The following is a 21,784-nucleotide window of genomic DNA, read 5'->3' as shown; positions in this document are numbered from 1 at the left end:
CACCCTCTGGGCCCCCCTCCCACCAGGCTCTAGGGGGAGGAAGGGGGTTAATCCCTTACCTTTTTTCCAGCGCCGGGCTCCCTCGGCGCTGGGGACTCTCCTCCTCCTTTCCCCGTCATCGGCTGAATGCGCATGCGCGGCATGAGCCGCACGCGCATTCAGCCAGTCCATAGGAAAGCATTCTCAATGCTTTCCTATGGACACTTGCGTCTTCTCACTGTGAAAATCACAGTGAGAAGTGCGGAAGCGCCTCTAGCGGCTATCAATGAGACAGTCACTAGAGGCTGGATTAACCCTAAAGTAAACATAGCAGTTTCTCTGAAACTGCAATGTTTACACCAGAAAGGGTTAATCCTAGAAGGACCTGGCACCCAGACCACTTCACTAAGCTGAAGTGGTCTGGGTGCCTATAGTGGTCCTTTAAAGAGCTTCTGTGCCAATATAGAAATCTCCTCCAGGTTGGGAAAGAAGAAAAACCCACGGTCCAACTCAAATGGCTTCTGAAAGGCGGCTGCCAACTGATCCCTTGCTCTCTCCCAATATAAAAACCATAATGGGACATGTCCACCACATACTGAGGACCGTGCCATGTTGGCATCATAAATGCCAAAAACTGTCAGAGGGTGTTTTCCCTAAACATAAAAGCAGTATCGGCATGGTGTAACATTGAAACAAGATCTTTTATATCTGTTCTTGGGAACACAAATGGACACCATGGCGGCTGCCTGCCAGATGTCCTCCCAAGAGTCCCCATCCAACTCCCCTCCCAGTTCCTGCTCCTATTGACCAACATATCACAGGAGGCAAATATAGAAGAGTTAACACAGATATAGTTATATATCAATTATATAAAACCTTTCTGATAGGTCTGCTGTAAACAGAGGTCTTCGTATGGAGTCAATGCCGATCCAGCAGCTTGTTTAAGCCAGTCCTGTTGTGCAAAATACCATAACTAAATGTAATGAACGTAATCCCCAGGGGAAAATTTCTCAGCAGATCATGAAAGGCTTTAACTGATGTCTGCTGCCATGAAAGTAGGCATTGTTGGATGTCAGCCTCTTACAATCTTTTTACTCTCTAGACTGCATGTCTAGAGAGAAATCCCTATTTCTGAGGACCACAGGTGGTGCACCTTGATTTTCCTTCTCCTTGAGCCTTAATTCTCGCTGCTATCCCAAGGGTTCTCTGTCACCGCTTGGCAGGGTCCCGGGTCAGAGGTCGCTCCAGTTGTCTTGGAGTCCTCCAGGTACTTGGGCTGCTATGTCACCAGTTGGGCAAGGGTGATGTTCTGGTAGATCCAGTGAGATGAGGGATCTGTTATAAATGCACCCCCAAAACTCCTTGTAAAATTGGTCGAATGAGGCCTCAAAGCATTCCCTACAGATTAGGTTGTCAGAATCTTCCTGGGCATATGGAATCTATGTCTCGTTCGCCATTTTAGGCTCGCCAGGTGATCTCCAGCTCAGCGGGAGATTTGGAGGGTGCAGAAAGGTCATATTCCCCAGCGGGGACCGGGGGGGGGGGGGGGGTTGTGAGACACCCGGACAGTTGCTGTGGTATGTGTGCCCTCTATCCCGATCACCAGGAGATCATTCTCACTAGGTCTAATGTGCAGACGGCGAGATTTTGCAGCAGGACAGCCTGAAACTAGGTTACGTAAGCTCCTGCTTGATTCAGCTGTAGTTTGGTGCTCATTCAAGTCTGTTTGCAAGTCATTGTCAGGCAAGATATGGATAATTTCAGCCCAGTGTTGCAGGAGTCAAACTGAAATAGGTCTGGCCATCTTGGCTGCCATGCCCCGCCCACTATGAGGCCTATTTAAACACATATAAATCATAAGTTGGAACCCACAAAATTGGACTCCAGGTCCACCCAATTCGTTTCCCCTAATTGAGTGACATAATAAAACATCAAGAGTAGGTGTAGTCCCAAATATTATGCATCTGCATTTTTTTTCTGTAGAGTGTGTATAGCGATCCTATGTCTTTTGTCATCCCATATAAATGTCTTGATAGCTCTTTGCATACACTCTAAATCCTGTTTTGCAACCAGAATTGGAAGAGCCTGGAAGAAAATAGTAAATTTGGAGGAACATTCATTTTCATGTATTGAGACCTGCCTAACCACAAGATTGTCTTTACACCACACAACTTTAAATAACTTTTAAGGGTACAAAATAACAGGGGGTAATTGGCTGTAAAAATATTTTTGGGGTCCTCTATAATTTAAAATCCTAAATATTTGACTGAAGGCTTTATCTGAACCCGAAAAGAAGACCAAATCAGTACCATGTCGGTAGCAGACAGATTTTAGGCAAGAAGTTATATTCATCAAAGTTGATTTTATACCCTGAGAGTATACTAAAGGACTTAAGTAAAATCAAATAGGGAGGTAAAGAGGACACAGGGTTGGCTACGGTTATTAAGGCGGCATCTGCATGAACAGCCACCTTAAAGGCATATCGCCCAAAAGCTATACTCTGAATTGAAAGATTTTTTTATAAGATGAAGCAAGGGCTCCAGAGAAAGGGCAAACAGCAATGGGGAAAGGGAGGAACCCTGGCGAATCCCATTGGACAAAATGAAAGGAGAAAAAAAGCTGAGCACACAGATCTGTCTACAAGGCCCTGATGATCATTCAAAATGGGCTCTGAAAAAAAGCCCTCCAGTAACCCAAACAAGTAGGGTCACTGAACCCTGTCAAATGCCTTCTCCGCATACAGAGAGAAGAGCAGAGAAGGCATTCTTGTCGAACCCGCCCTCCAAACCAGGTCAACAACCCTTCTAGCATTTTCATAAAGTTGCTGGCCTGGGATTAAACTGACCTGATCAGGGTGGATCAGTATCAACAAAAGTGGGGACAAATGGTTTTTCAAAACCATCACTAAAATCTCAGCATCAGAATAATCAAGGAAATATGTTGCTGACGTTAGTAGAATGGTAGTAAAATAATGTTTGCTGAAGTCATCTCAGAGGACATTCATAACCCAATTAAAGAGTGTAGTAATTTGAGTAACCAATACCTCTCCTAAAACTTTATAATAGCCACAACTAAAGCTGTCAGGGGCAGGAGCTTTACTCCCCTTCAACAAGGCTACAGCAATCCTGTGTGATTTCCGCTGTCAGAGATTCACTAAAAGTAGTCGCGATTGAAGGGAGGAACAGGGAATTAAAATAGGCCTTTAAGGACTCATTGTGGACCTTATTATCAAAAGTGTGTACAATATTTTTTGTATAATTGTTATTTATATTTGTATCAACAAAAATAAGCATTTGTTTAGAGAAATGTTTCACCAAATGTTCCTAAGTGCTATGAATTACTATTTATAACTGATGAATGGGCTTTCCACAAAGGTAACAGACTTGTGCAGAGAACATTATGGGCACATCTATGCTTATACATTATTTATTATTAGATATTGAAAACATATTGCAATCAGAGTTTATGCACTGAACAGGGAATTGCAGTAAACTGAAAACCGAACTGCAAAATCCATGCTGAAAAAGTGAAAATATAGTTATAGTAAAGCATTTTTCAAATCCACTATTTTGTTTTCCTGATATTGTGCATTTCAGTTATTTACTAAATTGGGAATTGTTCAGAAAATGTAACTTTCTAAGCCAAAACAGCTAAACCAAAAAAAATAGGTAAGTCGGAGACTGTATCCAGAAGCATTTTAAATTCCATGGCAAATTCCCAACAATCCCTTGATTACGTGAGAAAGACGTTGTGGATTTGAGTGGAATTGAGAGATAAGTGGGTTGAGGGTATTAGAGCATGGCATATAAGATATTGAAAATATGGTGTATTGGGGGGAGGACGTGTATGAGTTTCTCTGTATGTCAGTCATATAAGTGATTGCAAATATAAGTTATGTGAGCAGTAATGTCCACAGTGATTTTACTGCTTGAACACACTTCCATTAGCACATGTTGAGCTGATAGAAAGACAGTCAATGATCCCCCTAGGATTGTGTGACGTGATGCTAGCATCCATCTGCATTGGGGTTATTAGGACTGACACAAAGCTCTGGTATAAACGACCCTTCCAACTTATGACTTTATATTATTTTGCATTTAAAATCCCTTGCGTCTATTCCGAGCAAAGTGAATTGCGAACATTAAGTTATACTATACAAATAACTGCAACACATATTTCTTACACTGACATTGTACTCATCAGTGAGCTCCAAGATTCTTACATGAATCATCAAGGAATAGAAGGCTAACGAACTGATATTATGCGTCATTGTGACGTCTTCAGTGTCAACCAAAATCCCAAAGCACATTCCATTAATAGATATTATTAGCACTTGGGCATGGCTTCAGGGTCATTTTAGCATTATTTTTTATTTGTAAGTTTAGAGGGCAGATACAGTCTCGTTAACCATACTGAGATAGCAGGATGTTTAGTTTAATGAAGCCATGGACACAATGTTAATGTGAGATCAGGATGACCCGCTAGGAACACATGGTGCACACTAAGAGGAGGGCAATGCCAGTGAGTTAAACATTGTCAAGGAGGTGAATAAGAGAGAGAGAAATGGAGACACAAGAAGATACATAATAGTGAAATGCGTATTAAAGGAAAACAATGCCATCAAGAGGTTCTGGAAATATAAAAATACACCATGAGACCGAACAACCAGTTTTCAGTGATCCATGTGCTTCTGATTACCAAAAGCATTTACAACACTGTATACAATAAATCACATGTATAAGTACATGTTCAAACACACACATCTCAACCATTACAATGACATTGTGAATTTGGCGCCTCCAAATTCTCCTGTTTGAACAATAAAACATTCAGTGGATTTATCAATTGGTGAACCAAACAAAAAGGGACTCATTCTGCAAAATGTTACCACTCTCTGCTTAAATTATCACTGCTAGGAATACCATTGTCTTGTTAGAATCTACCTTATTATACATCACATACTGGCCTAACAGCCATTTAGCTCCCCAGCAACTAAATATACTAAATCAGTCACCTAAATTGTTAAGATAGCCTAGACTCAACTCACTGTTGCATGGTGTATAGATGAAAGATATGTAGCTCCTAAGGCTCCAGGTTGTCAGTTTCTCACATATATTACAGTGTTTAAAGACAAAATATATTTAAACCTATTTAAACCACTGAGCCAGAATAAGAATGGACAGAACAGAGCATATATTGCACATACAGGTCCTTGTCATCTTACTCCTGGGGGACAATGGTCTTTCTTTGGAAGGAATAGCTGCTCTCTACAAGAACCTCACCAGATCAGTGAAGTTACAATCTCCAGTGTTTGTGTTCTCAATCCTCACAGCAAATAAATGACTAACTGTAGCTGTGTTACAGAATATTTATGAGATGTAGTGAAGGAATCGTGATGTCTACATGTCTGGGAGCATGAAGCAATGGACTCACAGGTGAAATGCGCAAGTGATATTGGAAACAAGTGAATCTGCATCCTGTAACTGACGTTAGTGTAAGCGCTATTAGTGAGAATCAGTGCATGGTGCTTTCTCACATTGATACTAAGTAAGCTACTTAACTGAATATTGTGTGCTGCTATGATGGATGTTATGTGAAATAAATGTATCTCTTTTTTATTTATATTTTATTCTGGTGTGTGCTTCCTGCAGTTGGAGGAGGTGTACAGAAACAAATCCCTGCCCTGTAGAGAAACAAATCCTGCCTAAGCCCTGCAGTAAGGAAGCAGATTGTGCAACAAATGCTAATGCCGGTCATGGATTGCAGTGTATGTGCCAGCACCACAAAACCACCTTCATAAACTTACTATGTTTTATAATTTGTTCTACAATGTAATTACATGACCCACCATTGTGGCATGTTAAAAGGACTGAATTGGCTATCGCTGGAACCCAGACGCACCCTCCATCTAACCCCTTAAGGACCGGCCTGTTTTGGCCATGTTGTACGTTAAGGACCAGAACGGTTTTAACACTTTTGTGGTGTTTGTGTTTAGCTGTAATTTTCCGCGCTCTCATTTACGGTTCCCATACAAGTTATATATTGTTTTTTTCAGGACAAGAAGGGCTTTCTTTACATACCATTATTTGTATCATGTCATATATTTTACTTTAAAAAAAAATAATAACATTTGGTGAAAAATTTTAAAAAAACAAAACATGCTTTTGGACTTTTACTTGAAAAATCTTTTACTTATCTACAAAAACTAATGAAAAAAACTGCTAAATAGATTCAAAATTTTGTCCTGAGTTTAAAAGCACCCAGTGTTTACATGCTTTATTGCATTTTTTACAAATGGAAATTGCTGTTTCAAAATATATATTTTTAAAATGTCTCAATAGTGACATTGTAACAATATTCAAAAAGAAAAGTCCTGCACTCACTTCCATCACTCCTGGGACGGCAGCAATGACTACAGTACACATCAGCTAATACATATAGTAAAAACCAAAGAAAGAAAGTTACAGTAAATGGAGGTCATTTAAATTGGAGTAACTTGGGTTGGGTTACCATGGCAATGCTCCGCACAGCACAGTGTGCTGCTGCCCGGTCCCCCTCTGCAATGTACCACGGCTGGCTCCCTCCACAATGCGGTCTCCCCCCTCCCTGGCAAGGTAACAAGCAGGGAGGGGGGAATAAAATAGAAATTTTAAATATACACAAATATTTTCTATTTTTTTTTAAATACTCCCCTCCCCCCTACTTTACACAAACACTGCATCCTTACAAGCACACACACACTACATTCACTAAACACACTGCACTACACACACACACACACTACATTCATTAAACACACTGCACTACACACACACACACTACATTCATTAAACACACTGCACTACACACACACACTACATTCACTAAACACTGCACAACACACACACACACTACATTCATTAAACACACTGCACTATACACACACACTACATTCATTAAACACACACACTACATTCACTAAACACACTGCACTACACACACACACTACATTCACTAAACACACTGCACTACACTCATTAAACACACTGCACTACACACACACTACATTCATTAAACACACTGCACTACACACACACACTACATTCATTAAACACACTGCACTACACACACACACTACATTCATTAAACACACTGCACTACACACACTACATTCATTAAACACACTGCACTACACACACATACTACATTCACTAAACACACTACACTACACACACACTACATTCATTAAACACACTGCACTACACACACACACTACATTCATTAAACACACTGCACTACACACACACACTACATTCATTAAACACACTGCACTACACACACACTGCATTCACTAAACACACTGCACTACACACACACACTACATTCATTAAACACACTGCACTACACACACACTACATTCATTAAACACACTGCACTACACACACACACTACATTCACTAAACACTGCACAACACACACACACTACATTCATTAAACACACTGCACTATACACACACAATACATTCATTAAACACACTGCACTACACACACACTACATTCACTAAACACACTGCACTACACACACACTGCACTACACACACACACACTACATTCATTAAACACACTGCACTACACACACACACTACATTCACTAAACACTGCACAACACACACACACACACTACATTCATTAAACACACTGCACTATACACACACACAATACATTCATTAAACACACTGCACTACACACACACTACATTCACTAAACACACTGCACTACACACACACTGCACTACACACACTACATTCACTAAACACACTGCACTACACACACACACACTACATTCATTAAACACACTGCACTACACACACATACACACTACATTCATTAAACACACTGCACTACACACACTACATTCATTAAACACACTGCACTACACACACACTACATTCATTAAACACACTGCACTACACACACATACTACATTCACTAAACACACTGCACTACACACACACTACATTCATTAAACACACTGCACTATACACACACTACATTCATTAAACACACTGCACTACACACACACACACACACACTACATTCATTAAACACACTGCACTACACACACACTACATCCATTAAACACACTGCACTACACACACTACATTCATTAAACACACTGCACTACACACACACTGCATTCACTAAACACACTGCACTACACACACTACATTCACTAAACACACTGCACTACATTAATTAAACGCAGCCGTGAGCTGCAGGGTCCTGGCTCCCACCAAAGGCAAGCACAGGACATGGCTGCAGGGTCCTGGCTCCCACCAAAGGCAAGCACAGGACTAAAAACCGCAAGTACACCACCTGGGGACTGTCACCAAGCCACTTGCGTGGACTGTGCCTAACATGGCAGCACCCTGGCTCCCGTCCCTCTGCTGCCCACATACTTCACAGGCAGATCCCACAGCGATAAACCACTGACCTTTGTCTGGCAGCTGGAGGGTTAACCTGGGGTGGAAAAAACCCAAGCATGACTAAAGCTACTCACTTTCAGGCGATGGACTCTTGTATTCTACCTGTTTTATCTGTTTCTGAGTATTAGCCTGCTAAGCAACTTTTATAAAGGGACCTAAAAGTATTTTCACGTATACCCAATAACTAGCAGTTCCAAATTCTAGCAAAGCGCAGGGTGGTTAGGTTTAACCTATTTAGTGATGTACAAATCTAGTTTTCTATATTACTCATTACTAGTGAATCATAGCCTGCGGCTCTACTAACTACATATCACAGTAAACTAGCTTATCTGCCTACTATGTTGAAACATGCTATTCCTATTCCTAAAACATACCATTTGCGCAAGTACTTAAAGCATGTACCCAGTAAATAGTGAACAGAATATAGTGCCTGCATGTAATCCTATCTATGTACCGATTTTATCAAAAGGGTGTATTGCCTAGCAAATACCCTACTTGTTATCTATCTATGGTTTAAGCTTGTTAACATAATATAAAATGAGGTTGACAATCCTAGGAGATTTCTGCAATCTGTTACGATGACCCTAACCTGTACAACTCTTGCAAGTCTCCCTCTCTTTTTTCTGTACCACCATAATCACATGCCTCAATAAAATAAAAAATTATAAAAAAAAAATAAAAAAAAAATAAGTTACAATAATTGTAACTTATCCTAAAGCTTGCATTTGAAGTTTGTCAAGAGACTTTCCACAGGTTATCCAATGATGTGCTTCACAGAAATAAATAATGCGTTCTCCGGGACGTTTTGTATTGCAAAAAATGTGTAAACCGAATCGTGGTTTCCCATAGGAATGTATTAAAAACCAATTAATCCGTTCCGGAGGTCAGAAAGAAGTCAAAATGAGCTGGCATGGAACCAACCCACAATGCAGAACACATAGTAAAAGGCACGCAAACGACAAAGCTCAGCTCCCTACCTTTCCAAATGCACCAAAAAAGTTCCAAAAAGTCCCAAAAACCGCTGAAATTTTATTTTCCAGAATGGCTCCAAAACGTGATGCAAGAACCGCTCCAACACCTCCACACTCGACGCCATGTGCTACCCACAGGCTCCAGCATGCAGGGGGCGGTGCTATAAACCTCCCAGGCTCAATGCATCCTGGGGTAACTTGCTTCGTATGGCAAAAAAAAAATTGTAAACCGAGGCATTATTTTCAATGGATTTTCATTTGTAAACCGAAAATGATGTTAACCGAGGCGTTTGTAAACCTAGGTACCACTGTATAATTAAAATACCTTAAATCAACTGTTTTATTATAAACTGGGAGTAATTCCCTTTTACCAAAGTTCTTGAATATTACTGCCCATTTTAAAGTAGTTGTTTACTTTTAGAGTGACATTTTACAAAAATGTTAGCGCAATAATTATAAATATAAGATTAGCTAATATATTTTGTAGCCAGCAGGTGGTGCAGAAGTGTATATAGCCTGTGCAGCATCTAGTTACAGCCTGTGCAGCATCTAGTGCTGCAAACAAAAATGCATGATATACAAGATACCACCTCTATCAGGATATTTCTCTTTCACTGTGGGGATTATATTTTTATTTCCTATATCACTTACTCGTTTTCCTTCTTTTCCTGAATCCTCCCTCTTACTTCCCCTCCTACTCATTTTTCCAGCATGTTGAAACATATTTTTGAGATAGCTATACTAAGTGCTTTCCATCTCCAATTACTTTTTTCAAGCGCTATATAATAGATATACACCCAATAAATACATGTATATCAAAAAAGATCTTACAAAAGCTGCAGTTATTGTAAATGCAGCCTTTGCGAGCACTCCCCCTTTTCTAGGCTCATCACAAGGAAATAACCAATCAGAGGCCTCTCATTGAGAATATTGTGTATCTGTCACTCAGTGTGTGCATACTGCAACAGCTTTCAGGAAGAACATTGGCCTGATGTTAATATTTCTCATTCCTTCCTGCGGAGGAATGAGAAATATGGCAAGCTCAAGGCGAGCACACCTTTCATTAGCTCAGTGGAGCTAATGGAAGAAAGGAACAAACCTCCCTGGCTGTTTACCTGACAGCCAGGGACGGTGTTTCTTAACTTTATATTAAAAGTGCAAATTTCACATTGAAATCAATGCTTTTATAAATTGTCTTCTAAATGGGATACTGCAAGCTCATAAAGCTTTATGTGTGTGCGGAGTGGTCCTTTTAGTTTATGTTTACTTTTTTCTGAAACAGTTTTTCAGTCTCTGACAGACTTCCTTTAGTCAATTTGTTGTCGGCGATTTTCTTTTGCTCCTCCATTTTGTAACTTTCACAAATGTTCAATAAATTTATACCGCAAAAAAATAATTCATACTAATCTACAATTGAGGTTATTTAAACAATAATGAAGTGCAAGCAATTGAGAATATACGTACATAGTATAATCGACCATCTGAGCACTTTTAATATAGCGACAAGAAAAGGCAAATTGTGATGGACTAATTTTAATGAGTTCACTCCTTAAACACTGCTCCTGCAAGATAAAAAGAAAAAAAATGTTCAGTACATTGCATATTTTAGTACATATACTTCATTATAAGTATTCTAGAAAACAAATAGTAATTGGCCAGAAGCAGATGTTCTTATTTCTTAAAACTGCAACCTAATTTATGAGTAAATGGAAAAATTCCTTGCGGCCCACTGGAAGAAGATGTAAACTAGTCACAACTAGTGTTATGTGAAATGCAGGAGAGTGCATCTTGTCAGGTTATTAAACAATGGGTGTTCTATAGCACTTACTTTTCTATTGTTGTATTTCAGAACAGAGTACAATTTATCTGCTGCTTCAGTCCTTGGTGTTGCTATGACGACAGCAGGTACATAGCAACCACTTCCTGCCCTTGTTTTTGAAAGGACACAATCTCCAACCTTTTTGAAGATGAAAAAAAATATATCAAAAAGCTCTATCACATTATATCGGTATTGACACTTTAAAAATCTATACTGTAATTAATGCTAAACATTTCTAAGTTTAAATGATTGACATATAGATGGGAAAGATAACTTATATTGACCAAGTTATAGATAGGGAAGATCTGAAGTATGCTACAATGAGAACTTATTGAAAAAGAAAATATGCAAAAATATATAGATTCAGGGGGTGGGGGCGGGCCACCATGCCGGCTAAACGCATGTACAGCTCCTGCTACATCCCGGATTTTCAACCCATTTAGTTGGTTCATCCCGGCATCTGGAGCTACAGAGTAAGAACCCATACCATCTAGGGGTGCTGCCACAACCTCGAAACCCCAAATCAGTCTATTGCTCCTCCATGGCACATCTTCCAGCAACTAAGGACTACCCAGGTGGTGAGTGGAGTGGACGGCCGCCACTCTGCTGTCCTGCCAGGTGGCAGTTACTTGACACCTTATTTTGGTTTGAGAGGCCGAGGGGTTATCCCGATCCACCCTGGGGCCCTACTCACGCCAGAAATGGTCGGAGGTCACACTCACCTCGCAAGATGGCGGCGGAGCCTGCTCTGAACCTTGAGCACTCTCTGAAGAAGGCAGCCTCCCTCAGGGCTCTTGGTGCCCTCTGCGGGCAACCATGAAAAAACAGATCACTTGCAGCTCTTGGGGCCCAAACCAGGCACAATCAATCGACACCGAAGCCTTACGATGGAGAGTACTTGATGCCCTACAGCTGTGCCACTACACAATTGGAGTGGAAACACCAGTGGCTCAAGATGACTTCTCACCACTCACCACAGGAAGATGACCCGATGCGACTGCCGTGGTCCTGCAGCTCTTTGAAGTATAGCGATCTGACACAGCCTGTCAGTTTCATGGGATTGAATCTTACAGGTGCAGGGGACTGAGGGGTCTCTATGTGGGGATTAGAGGTGCCGCTTCATGTCTGACTCACTGTTACTTTGCCTATTTTGCATTGCTTTATTTTTAATATGCTCATCTGACTAGCTAAAAATCTGGTTGGGCTCAGGGATCTTTAGCAACAATGGCATGTGTTCTTCTGATCTATACTAGCTTTCTGTTTACTATCTCACATGCCACATTGCCTTAAGTATTTCTCTTTATACTTTAAATCATACTTTGCAGTTTTAAGACATAAGCGAATTATCTTTTCTTAAAAAAATGTGCTTAAATGCCAGACCATTGTTTTTTTCGATGTTTATGTGGCTAGCAATAGCTGTCGTGGCATTGCCAGCCTGTCTATAAAACCTATACACAAGGAGGCGGGGCCTGACTGGGGAGCAGCACAGACACGCTTTCTGTGGGCTCCTGAGCCTGATCCCGGTTTTCGGCAAAAATCAGCAGGAAATCAAACAATCCTGTACCCCAACTGACCACCCCTTGTGACACGAAGGCAGGGGTACCGGGGGACACCAAGCACGACTCAATGCCCGCTGCGAAGCCAGTCCGGTGGCCTCGGGCCTACATCATGCTGGGCTGGAGAGAGACGGCCGCTCTCCCGGCCCACCAAACTACGAAGCACCCGAAGCATCGGGCCTTCCCTCCCCCCTCAGGACCGGCGGGGGTTTTCACGGTCCATACTAGCATGCAATACACGACCACGAAGACGACAAACACTGGCGAGAGCCAAAAGCTCGTACCAAACCAGCAAGCGACCGTACACAAAATGGCGACCATAGACCTTACAGCTGAGCCAACACCCCCTCAGCCCCTACATGAACGACTGGACGCTCTGTTCCAACGCTTCTGGGAGAGGCTGGAGTGGCGGAGGACCCAACGAACCCTCACTCAGCACGAGGAAGTGAAGCAGGCAGGGGCCAAGAGGCGACGAGAGCAGACCCCGGGCAAAGCCGCCCTACACTTACAGGCAGAGTGCCCATCCAGGCGGGGGCCTCCAGGAGAATCCCTCCCGTATACCGACCACAACACAGGAGGGTCACCCGCCGCCGGCGGCGGAGAACCACCAGGACCCTTCATAGCACCCATACCGGGAAAGACCCGGCCCCGAGAGGCTAACGAGTCTGTGGACACGAGGTATTGGCCCCACGTGAAGCCTGGAGCTGGGGAGGAGTTTCCCGCCGCGCTCTGGATATCACCATGCAGATCTGCCTGACAATTCCACTACAGCTCACCCCAAGGGGAATAGGGTGATCGAGCAGAACACTAACAGCCTACCTCCCCACACCTACCAAAGAATGCGACACAGATATTCAGGGAGGCTGGCGATGGGAACGCACCATAGCAGAACCCATCTTCTTCACGCCCGTACGAATGTTATGCACTTATCCAAGCATAACGAGATGGACTGGCCAACATGGCCGATTAAGACTGCAGAGACGCATAATCAGTTAAGCTTTCCTCAACGCACCCGTTGATATACCGCAGTATAAACACAGTACAGCTCTTATTTTCCTTTACAGGGAACATGAGGGGGCTATACGCCAGTTATTTAGATCAAGTGTGTAACTTATTTGATGTTGTCGCTACCCAGCCATAAAGCACAGCAGGTTAGGTATGATACTTCATTATTTAGCCTGTTTAACCATAACCATAACTGCTTAGCAATTTTGGAGCCTATGGTCGTTTGCCTATAGTTCCTGTTTAAATTGAGAGGCCATACGATTAACGTACGTGATACTTAAGTGTGTCTCCAGCCAACTTAGTGGTACAGTTAAAGGTTAAGGCACTCATGTTGAATTTTACCTATTGAGGTTACTGTAAGGAATATTAGATAGTTAATTTCTCTTATATGTATTTTATGATTTTATAAAGTTTATAATCAATATTGCTGAACTGAAAGGATATGAAACAGTTAAACTACTTTTTGCTTTGTATGCTTTAAATTTAATGTACATCATAGAAATGCTGACTGTGAAAGACTTAAACAATAACATGCTTCCTTCTATAGGAAGTGTGACAGTGTTAGATATGCTGACTGTGACAGACCTATACAATTCTATAGGAAGTACGACATCTCAGGATGTCTTGCCCAGTCCAAATTTCAGGATATTCTTTCCAGACATATTCAAAAAATCTTATCTTTCCATTGTCAGAACAACATGTAATATTTAAGGAAGTAATCAATCTTATATTCTGTATGGCATATCTCATGACTCAAGTAACTTAATTTGTATAAATACTCATTACACAGTAAAGCATTTGAGAGTCTTGTCAAAGCATTCGTCCGTGTCTTATTGCTCACAAAGATTCTCCATCAACGTTGATAATGGTGACCGAGAGATCCAGAATCGAGGGGAATTGAGTCCATTACAGCATTAACCCTTTCAGTTACGCTCATGTTTAAAACAATACATAAACCTGCTCAAGAATACACGTTGCCCTTTTATTATGCCTAGCGTGCACCATAAGCGTGGTCCTAGCTAAACCTGTTCATGTATAAATGTTTAATGTAGACAGTGCCTAACATGTACCTCAAACTTTCTGATCTCTACACTCTTATAGCTACATGGTAGGATAAGTTGTAACAAGTCGTTCGATTAGCCTGTTTAGTATTTGTCATATTTTAATGTCAATGAAAGCACATGTACTAGTCTAACGAGACCTAGCAAGCCAGCAAGGCACTAGTTACAATGGAAAGGTCGCACTCGCCTCGCTGCATCTCATTTTAGCCGGTTTGTAATATGTTTCCGTTAAACGACATACAAAAAAAAAAAAGAAAAAAATGAAGCATAAATATTCTGGAAATGTAATCAATCAATATTTTCGCTGTATTACCCTAATTTTGTTGATCACTCATGCATTTCCCTTTCTTTATTCTGTACCCAACACGTATGCCTTAATAAAAAGAGATTGACAAAAAAAAACCTTTGCACAAATAAAATAAAGATTTTTTTTAAAAAAATAAAAAATTTAAAAAATAAAAAATATAGATTCCATTAAACAATAAAAGGTTTTACAGCTTATTTAGAAAAAAGGAATAGAAACGTCTTATGTAGCAATTCAATATTTCTTCCTTTTCTATAATTAATTTTGTTTGACCTTTGTCAAGGCCAACCAATTACATGAATCATTTTAAAAATAGTCATAATAATAAAATAATTGTTTAACCTTTAGAGGCGGGCAGGGCACAGATCCTCCAGTTGGTATTATAAATTTAATGGGAATAATCTGATTTTCCCCTTGGCAGAAATCTACCTCGGCATGCTTTGAGTGGATGGTCTTTATAACAGTACCTACAAGGAATGGCAAGTTCAATACACAAAGAAAAAATAAAGGACATATTCATTGTAAAACTAGAAATAATATATTTTAGATAAACGTATAGTGTATTGAACTATTTTTTGCTTTTTTGCTTTCATTCATACGTACAAGCTGGAGATAAATTCAGTGACATTGTATTGTGTTCAAATATATTCTGATATTGTTTCACTGATGTGTTCTATAGTTTTACGTAATCACAGATTGCTAAAATAAGTTGGGTTCTATGTAAAAAGATTTAGAAATCTAACAATGTAAGTGGAAGATGAGCTTTTTATTCAGTTGTATGGTTATGTGATATGACTCTTTGTAAATATCACTTATCCGGCACACACTCATCTGTCTGTGAAGAATGAGTACACAGCAACGACGTCACTCGCCCATATGGTCATATTAGCTGTTATCCAGCCCTGCATAGTCATCTTATTGTTGTAAGATCCATGGGTATAAGAACCATGAGAAATCTGGTTGGTGGATAGCCTTTTGATATCACCATATCAACAGCTCACTTCTCGCTATCTCACAAGCCCACTCATCTTAATCAATGTGTACATTGATGTAGACCATCATGACTTGGAGTGGAAGGTTAATCCCTTATCATTAACCATGCAAACTGTTCTGATGGAATCTGTTCTCCCATCCCATCCACTTTTTAAGTTCACAGAAATCACTCATATCACTTACCAATGTTATCCCACACAGCTCCATGACTATATAGTAAGATTACAGCATTAGATCACTTTTTACCAAGACAAATTATCGAAACAACAATTTTTTTAAAATTCCTTGTGAACAAAATAAAAAAATGTTATATTGTATAAGATGTTACCTTGATAGTAAAAGCCATCAACATCTGATCTTGCAATGACCTTTTGGTGTTTTAGTGGGTCTATAGCTTTTTTTCTCTGTTGCATTTTTATATTTTCATTCTTGGTCTCTTCTTTATTGTTCTACAATATATATGAAGTATATAATTAAAGCATAACTGAATACACTTTAGCTTATCCTTCTCAAATTCCATGCATATTTCTACATAAAAAAAAAAAGTTAGATTGGTTGAGGACAGGGAAGATGAAATAAAGATTAGGGGATAATAGAAAAAATTGAAACAGATAAAATTTGAAGAGGGGAAATTACATCATCATCAGTATGTCAATCTTAGCTGTACTGGTCATTGGTGCTTTTATGGCTGGCCACCCAAGACAGTAGACGACATAGAAAAAATGTATTTGTCATTCTAGCACTATCCATGCAATGTAACTATTCCCCAATGTTACATCTGTTGCCAAATAGTTGTGGTACAGGCTAGAATAAAATCCTAGCTTCAGGACTTGTCAGTAGTGGAACAAGGTTCAGGTAACAAAACATTAAAATCAATGCTACATTGATCCAACAGGAATAATTAAATAAATTGTGACTGAATTATCCCTCCCATTAGTAACAGGTCGCAATTCACCCACTTGAAGTATAAAATTGCATCACAGTTAAAAAACAATAGTGGAACCCACAATACCCCCCTATAGACACGGTACTCCTTAAACTGAAAGATAATTATCTCATGGATAAATTGACAGCGCAAGTAAGGGGGACCACAACTGCCTTTAAAAAAATATGGCAACACTGGGACGACTACATTGATCCAGAATAACAGAACAGGCATGCTTGGGAGGTTCTCAGGACACTTACTTGCCCCCTCCTCCCCCCCCCCAGCGCTCATCGATCCCCTCACATGCCATGCCCCCCCACCTTTGGGCTGGGCACTGGTCTCCGGAGTACTGGGGCGCTCTCTGGCATACTCTGCCGATGATGGCTTGCCATCTACCTGCCCATCTAACTTTCCTCCGCCTCTTCTACCTTTTGCCCTACCCTCCTGCTGCATTCTTTTTTTTCTCTTGTAATCTCTTCTCTTGTATTCAACTTTATTGCACTTCCCCCCCCCCCCCACCCTCCTCCCCTCTCTGCCAAGGGGGAACTTCTTATATAAGACACACCCGTAGGCAGGGCCATCTTTAATATCGATTGGACCCTGGGCAAGCATTTGCTTGGGCCCCCTGTACCGTGCCCTCTCCTCCCCTCCCCCCCACTTCCAACACACAGCTCCCTGGCATGCAGTCACGGCCTACACCCCAACCTACTGATGGAACTAATGTAGAGAGGGCTGTGGTGCAATAATTTTTTTGGGGTCTCCCTTATAGCGCAAGAGTGGAGAAAAGATAGATAGATATTGTGAATTTGAATGTAAGCATGTTTTTGTATAGAGTATATGTGTGCATGTAGGGGTGTATTTGTATGTAATTTTACCATTGGAATGCAGCGGTGTATTTGTGTGTAGTGTTTGTTTTTAAATGCAGGAATGTGTGTTTTGTATGTAGTGTTGGATTTTAAAAGTTGTGCTTTTGTGTATTGAGTTGGTGTTTGTATATAATTTGAATGTTTTAATAAACGGGTGTGTTTGTATGTAACATTTGTAATTGCATGCAGGGGTGTGTTTGGACGTAGTGTTATCTTTTAGATGCAGATGTACATTTGTGTGTAGTATTGGTGAGTAAAGGGTGTGTTTGTATGCAATTTTGGAGTTTGTATTCAGGGGTGTGTTTGTATGTAATGATTGTGTTTGCAGCGGTGTGTTTGATTACTTGGATGTATGCACATACATACTAACACAGATATACATACACATTGACACGCAGATACACACATAAACACACTGATACATGCACACACCTGGACACATGCACACATCTTGACACACAGATACACACTGGCATATACACACACACTAGCACATGCACACACTCAGATACACACTTTGACACACAGATACAAATACTTTGATACAAACACTGGTGCACACACACTGGCGCATCCAAGGGGCCCAGACCAGAGCACTCTTAAAGGGCTGACGGCCCCTGATTATATCAGGTGCTGCAGTCAACAGGGTTTGGATGCCAGCAGGGGTCTCACTGGGCAGCTACTTTGGGCCCCTCGGGAGTAACTGGGCCCGGGGCAGCTGCCCCTTTTGCCCCCCTTTAAAGACGGCCCTGCCCGTAGGGAGTGGACACACACACATCCACGTAATAATAGATATATTGACAATCTCAGTGATCCCTAAATCATTGATTTCTAGGGCGCTGCCTATTCTTATGCACCTAACTATACAACACACTCTAGTGAACACACGCATGTGTATATCACAATAAGAATCCTTAACCATCTTCTAATGCTAACTGCGGCGCCATATTGAGATCCCGAGAGACCGATCTAGACTCAATTTCCAATAGAATAGTAGCAGATCTGAGTACCGTCATTTAGTAATGCGATGTTAAGATCACATTTTGTTTTTCTATAGACCACCCACTGTCTTAGGCCTAATTAGAAAATAGGAAAGGTTCATTTAAAAAAAAATAATAATAATGAAATGAGAACTAGGAATTAGGGGCAAAGGGGCGGTAACAAAGCATGGTGACATTAAAACGCATGTTGCCTGAGTGCAACACATGTCAACTGTTTATATAAAGCAAATGTAACACTGTGCAAAATATCTCATTGATACACGTTGTATTTCTTGAACGCCTGACGTCCAAAATTGAATGTATGATATCTGTCTCTCCATCTGATTGCTCATTCAAAAATAAAGAAGAATAAAAAACAATAGTGGAGGTTATAGGTGTTTCCCACCTAAACGGTAAATTACATTACTGTTGATAGAACAAGCTGAACTATGGTAAGTACATAAAATTACTGTACATATAAAAATTTCTTGTAACTTTGAGCACTTATTCCTTCGACCAAAAACAACGCAACAGCGGAGGTAGTGAATATTGTTGTTAATGCTGGAGCTCGTTCTCTCCCCCCCTTTTTTCTTTTAATTCTGGCAAAGAAAAGAGAGCTGGAAATGGCAATGGGGAACATAAGAAAATAGGTGGCAAGTGACTTCAAGGCCAGAGTCTTAACGATCACCTTTTTCAATATACTTCACAGCAGAAGGCACTCTACTAAGAGAATACCCAGTAGGTCAGTCTGGCCCTGTACACTGCACTCTGTGACATAATAAAACTTTGGATCTGATTTTACTTATTTTCTTAGCGTAGGGAGGAGTCCTAACACACTGACATCAAAAAGGGTTGTTGATTTGTTGCAGTAGGGATTATTTTACTATTCAAGCACTAACAAAATACTTTGTCTTAATATTATCATAAATTGGATTTCTGTACAGAGCAGGGAGGTAACCTTATCTAAAGGCAGATATCACACAAGTGTAATGTGGTCTCTACAAAGATATCCATTAGATATTAGAACCAGAATACTATACTTGAAGGTAGTTTTTATCACATCAACATGGGAAAAGTCATGGAGTACATAAAAAACATGTTCCACATGACCTTATAATAATGGTGCATGATGTTCAGAGATGAATATCTGAGGTTATTTTCAAGGCACACTCTTGTATCAGAATGAAAGCGCATTTATCAATCTGAACATTGTTGCAGAGGTTTCTGAAAAGATAAACCTATATAGAAAAAAACAAAGTGTTTATCGTTTATCATAGAATCCGCTTGAAAATGGGCATGACCTTGAAAAACACCATCAGCAAGAACCATTTGTCGATTGCTTTAGCCAAAATAGATCGTAATTAAGAAAATATTTGAATTGCTAGAAATAAATTGTTTTCCTTGGACTCAAGCCGTTCTGTACAATATGCATTTTTTTTTTTTTTTTTTTTTTTTTATAATTCTTTATTTAGGTTGTGCGTAGGTTAACAATCAGGTTTGCACTGCCACAACAGCTGGTGCAATCAGAGCATTAGACATAGGTAAACACAAATGTGGTTTCAGATACATGGCACATTTTGTTATAATAGGAGTTAATACTGAGCCACACTGTGCTGTTAAATATTACGTCTGGCTATGACAGCAAAATACGCGGGTGGCGAGTTAGACTACAGTCAGGTGGGAGGGGGGGAAATAATTTGGTCAATGGACCATCCGTTTAGAGGGGTATATTAAGCATACTAGAATTTTGTGATAACAATATAACTAACTACCGAGCAAGTAAATTAATGAACTAAGAAATCTTGGTACATTGCGGTAAAGTGTTGGGGATTTTTCAGGTAGTTACTGCCACATTCAGATCTTTCTTGGACAATATGCATTTTTATTATTAGCAAAATACAATCCTAAATAATGTTAGTGAAGGCAAAATTACAACACTTGTAATAATGTCATAATTACCCTGTAAATGCAGCCCTTCATGCGTAAAGTTCTGCAAATTGTCAGTACAGCAGTATAGAAATCACTAAAACACTATCATAATTACTAGCAGACTGTTTGCTGTGTCTGTGGTATGAATTAAGTGTTGCTTGAAATGCTTGATAAACTTTTGTTAAGTTGGATTATATTGGCACTTAGTAAACTGCACATTTCAGTTGTATTAAACAACAGATATCAATATTTTACATAAACGATGATGACAGTATATCAAACCAAAAACGGTAATTCTACAAAATATCACATTTTGAAAACTGGTAGCACAATTAATGAAGCACAGAGTCTCATAATAAAATTGTTTCTCAGTAGAACCTTTTCTCAAACTATTCTGTCACAGCACTCCCTGCCATACATATTATATAGGTGGTATCACATATTTCCATTTGTTGCTTCTCTTTAAAGTAGGTTGTATAATTATTCTGTTATAAGCGGTAATGCCCTTGTCAAAAGCAATTTTCCAAAGCACCCTTGGGATGGGGGCAGATTTTTGCAGTAGGGAGAATGGTTTGCCTTTTAATGCCATGTCCCCTGACTAGTTGCATGGTAGATTTATTTGGTAAGTTATGCTCAACATATGGTAGTCTCGTATGAGACATGAGTTTTGTTTGTCCAGTTCAGACTGTAATTTCCCTGAGGGCAAGTCTGGAATGGCCCTTGAACTGTCACAATAAAAGGCCTGCTGCTCTGTGCTCTACTCTAGCAACATTTCTGATGCCAGGCGCTGTCCCTTGATACTTTTGAATGCCTCCTATAGTAATCATTATAACAATGAGCCACTGTAAGGGTTTCAAAGAAGCTCCTGGGCGTTTTTAATCTATATTGTCAGGTGCAGTACCTCATTGTGCCACTAACTTGCTATGCACTT

At 40.2% G+C, this 21,784-nt stretch overlaps 1 protein-coding gene across 1 annotated transcript in view; it reads right to left on the bottom strand.

Annotated features, from left to right (window-relative positions):
- The window catches only part of VWA3B (von Willebrand factor A domain containing 3B), a 242,141-nt gene that overhangs the window by 60,783 nt on the left and 159,574 nt on the right, over positions 1–21,784 (bottom strand). The window contains exons 23-26 of the mRNA XM_063459114.1: positions 16,482–16,602; positions 15,503–15,627; positions 11,244–11,372; positions 10,880–10,977 (exon numbers count right to left, since the gene is read on the bottom strand). Of these exons, the coding sequence (XP_063315184.1) occupies positions 10,880–10,977; positions 11,244–11,372; positions 15,503–15,627; positions 16,482–16,602 (473 nt within the window). The remainder of the gene's footprint in view (positions 1–10,879; positions 10,978–11,243; positions 11,373–15,502; positions 15,628–16,481; positions 16,603–21,784) is intronic.

Source organism: Pelobates fuscus, chromosome 1, assembly GCF_036172605.1.
Source record: "Pelobates fuscus isolate aPelFus1 chromosome 1, aPelFus1.pri, whole genome shotgun sequence".
Classification (NCBI taxonomy): Eukaryota; Metazoa; Chordata; class Amphibia; order Anura; family Pelobatidae; genus Pelobates; species Pelobates fuscus.
This window is presented reverse-complemented; position numbering and strand designations above follow the sequence as displayed.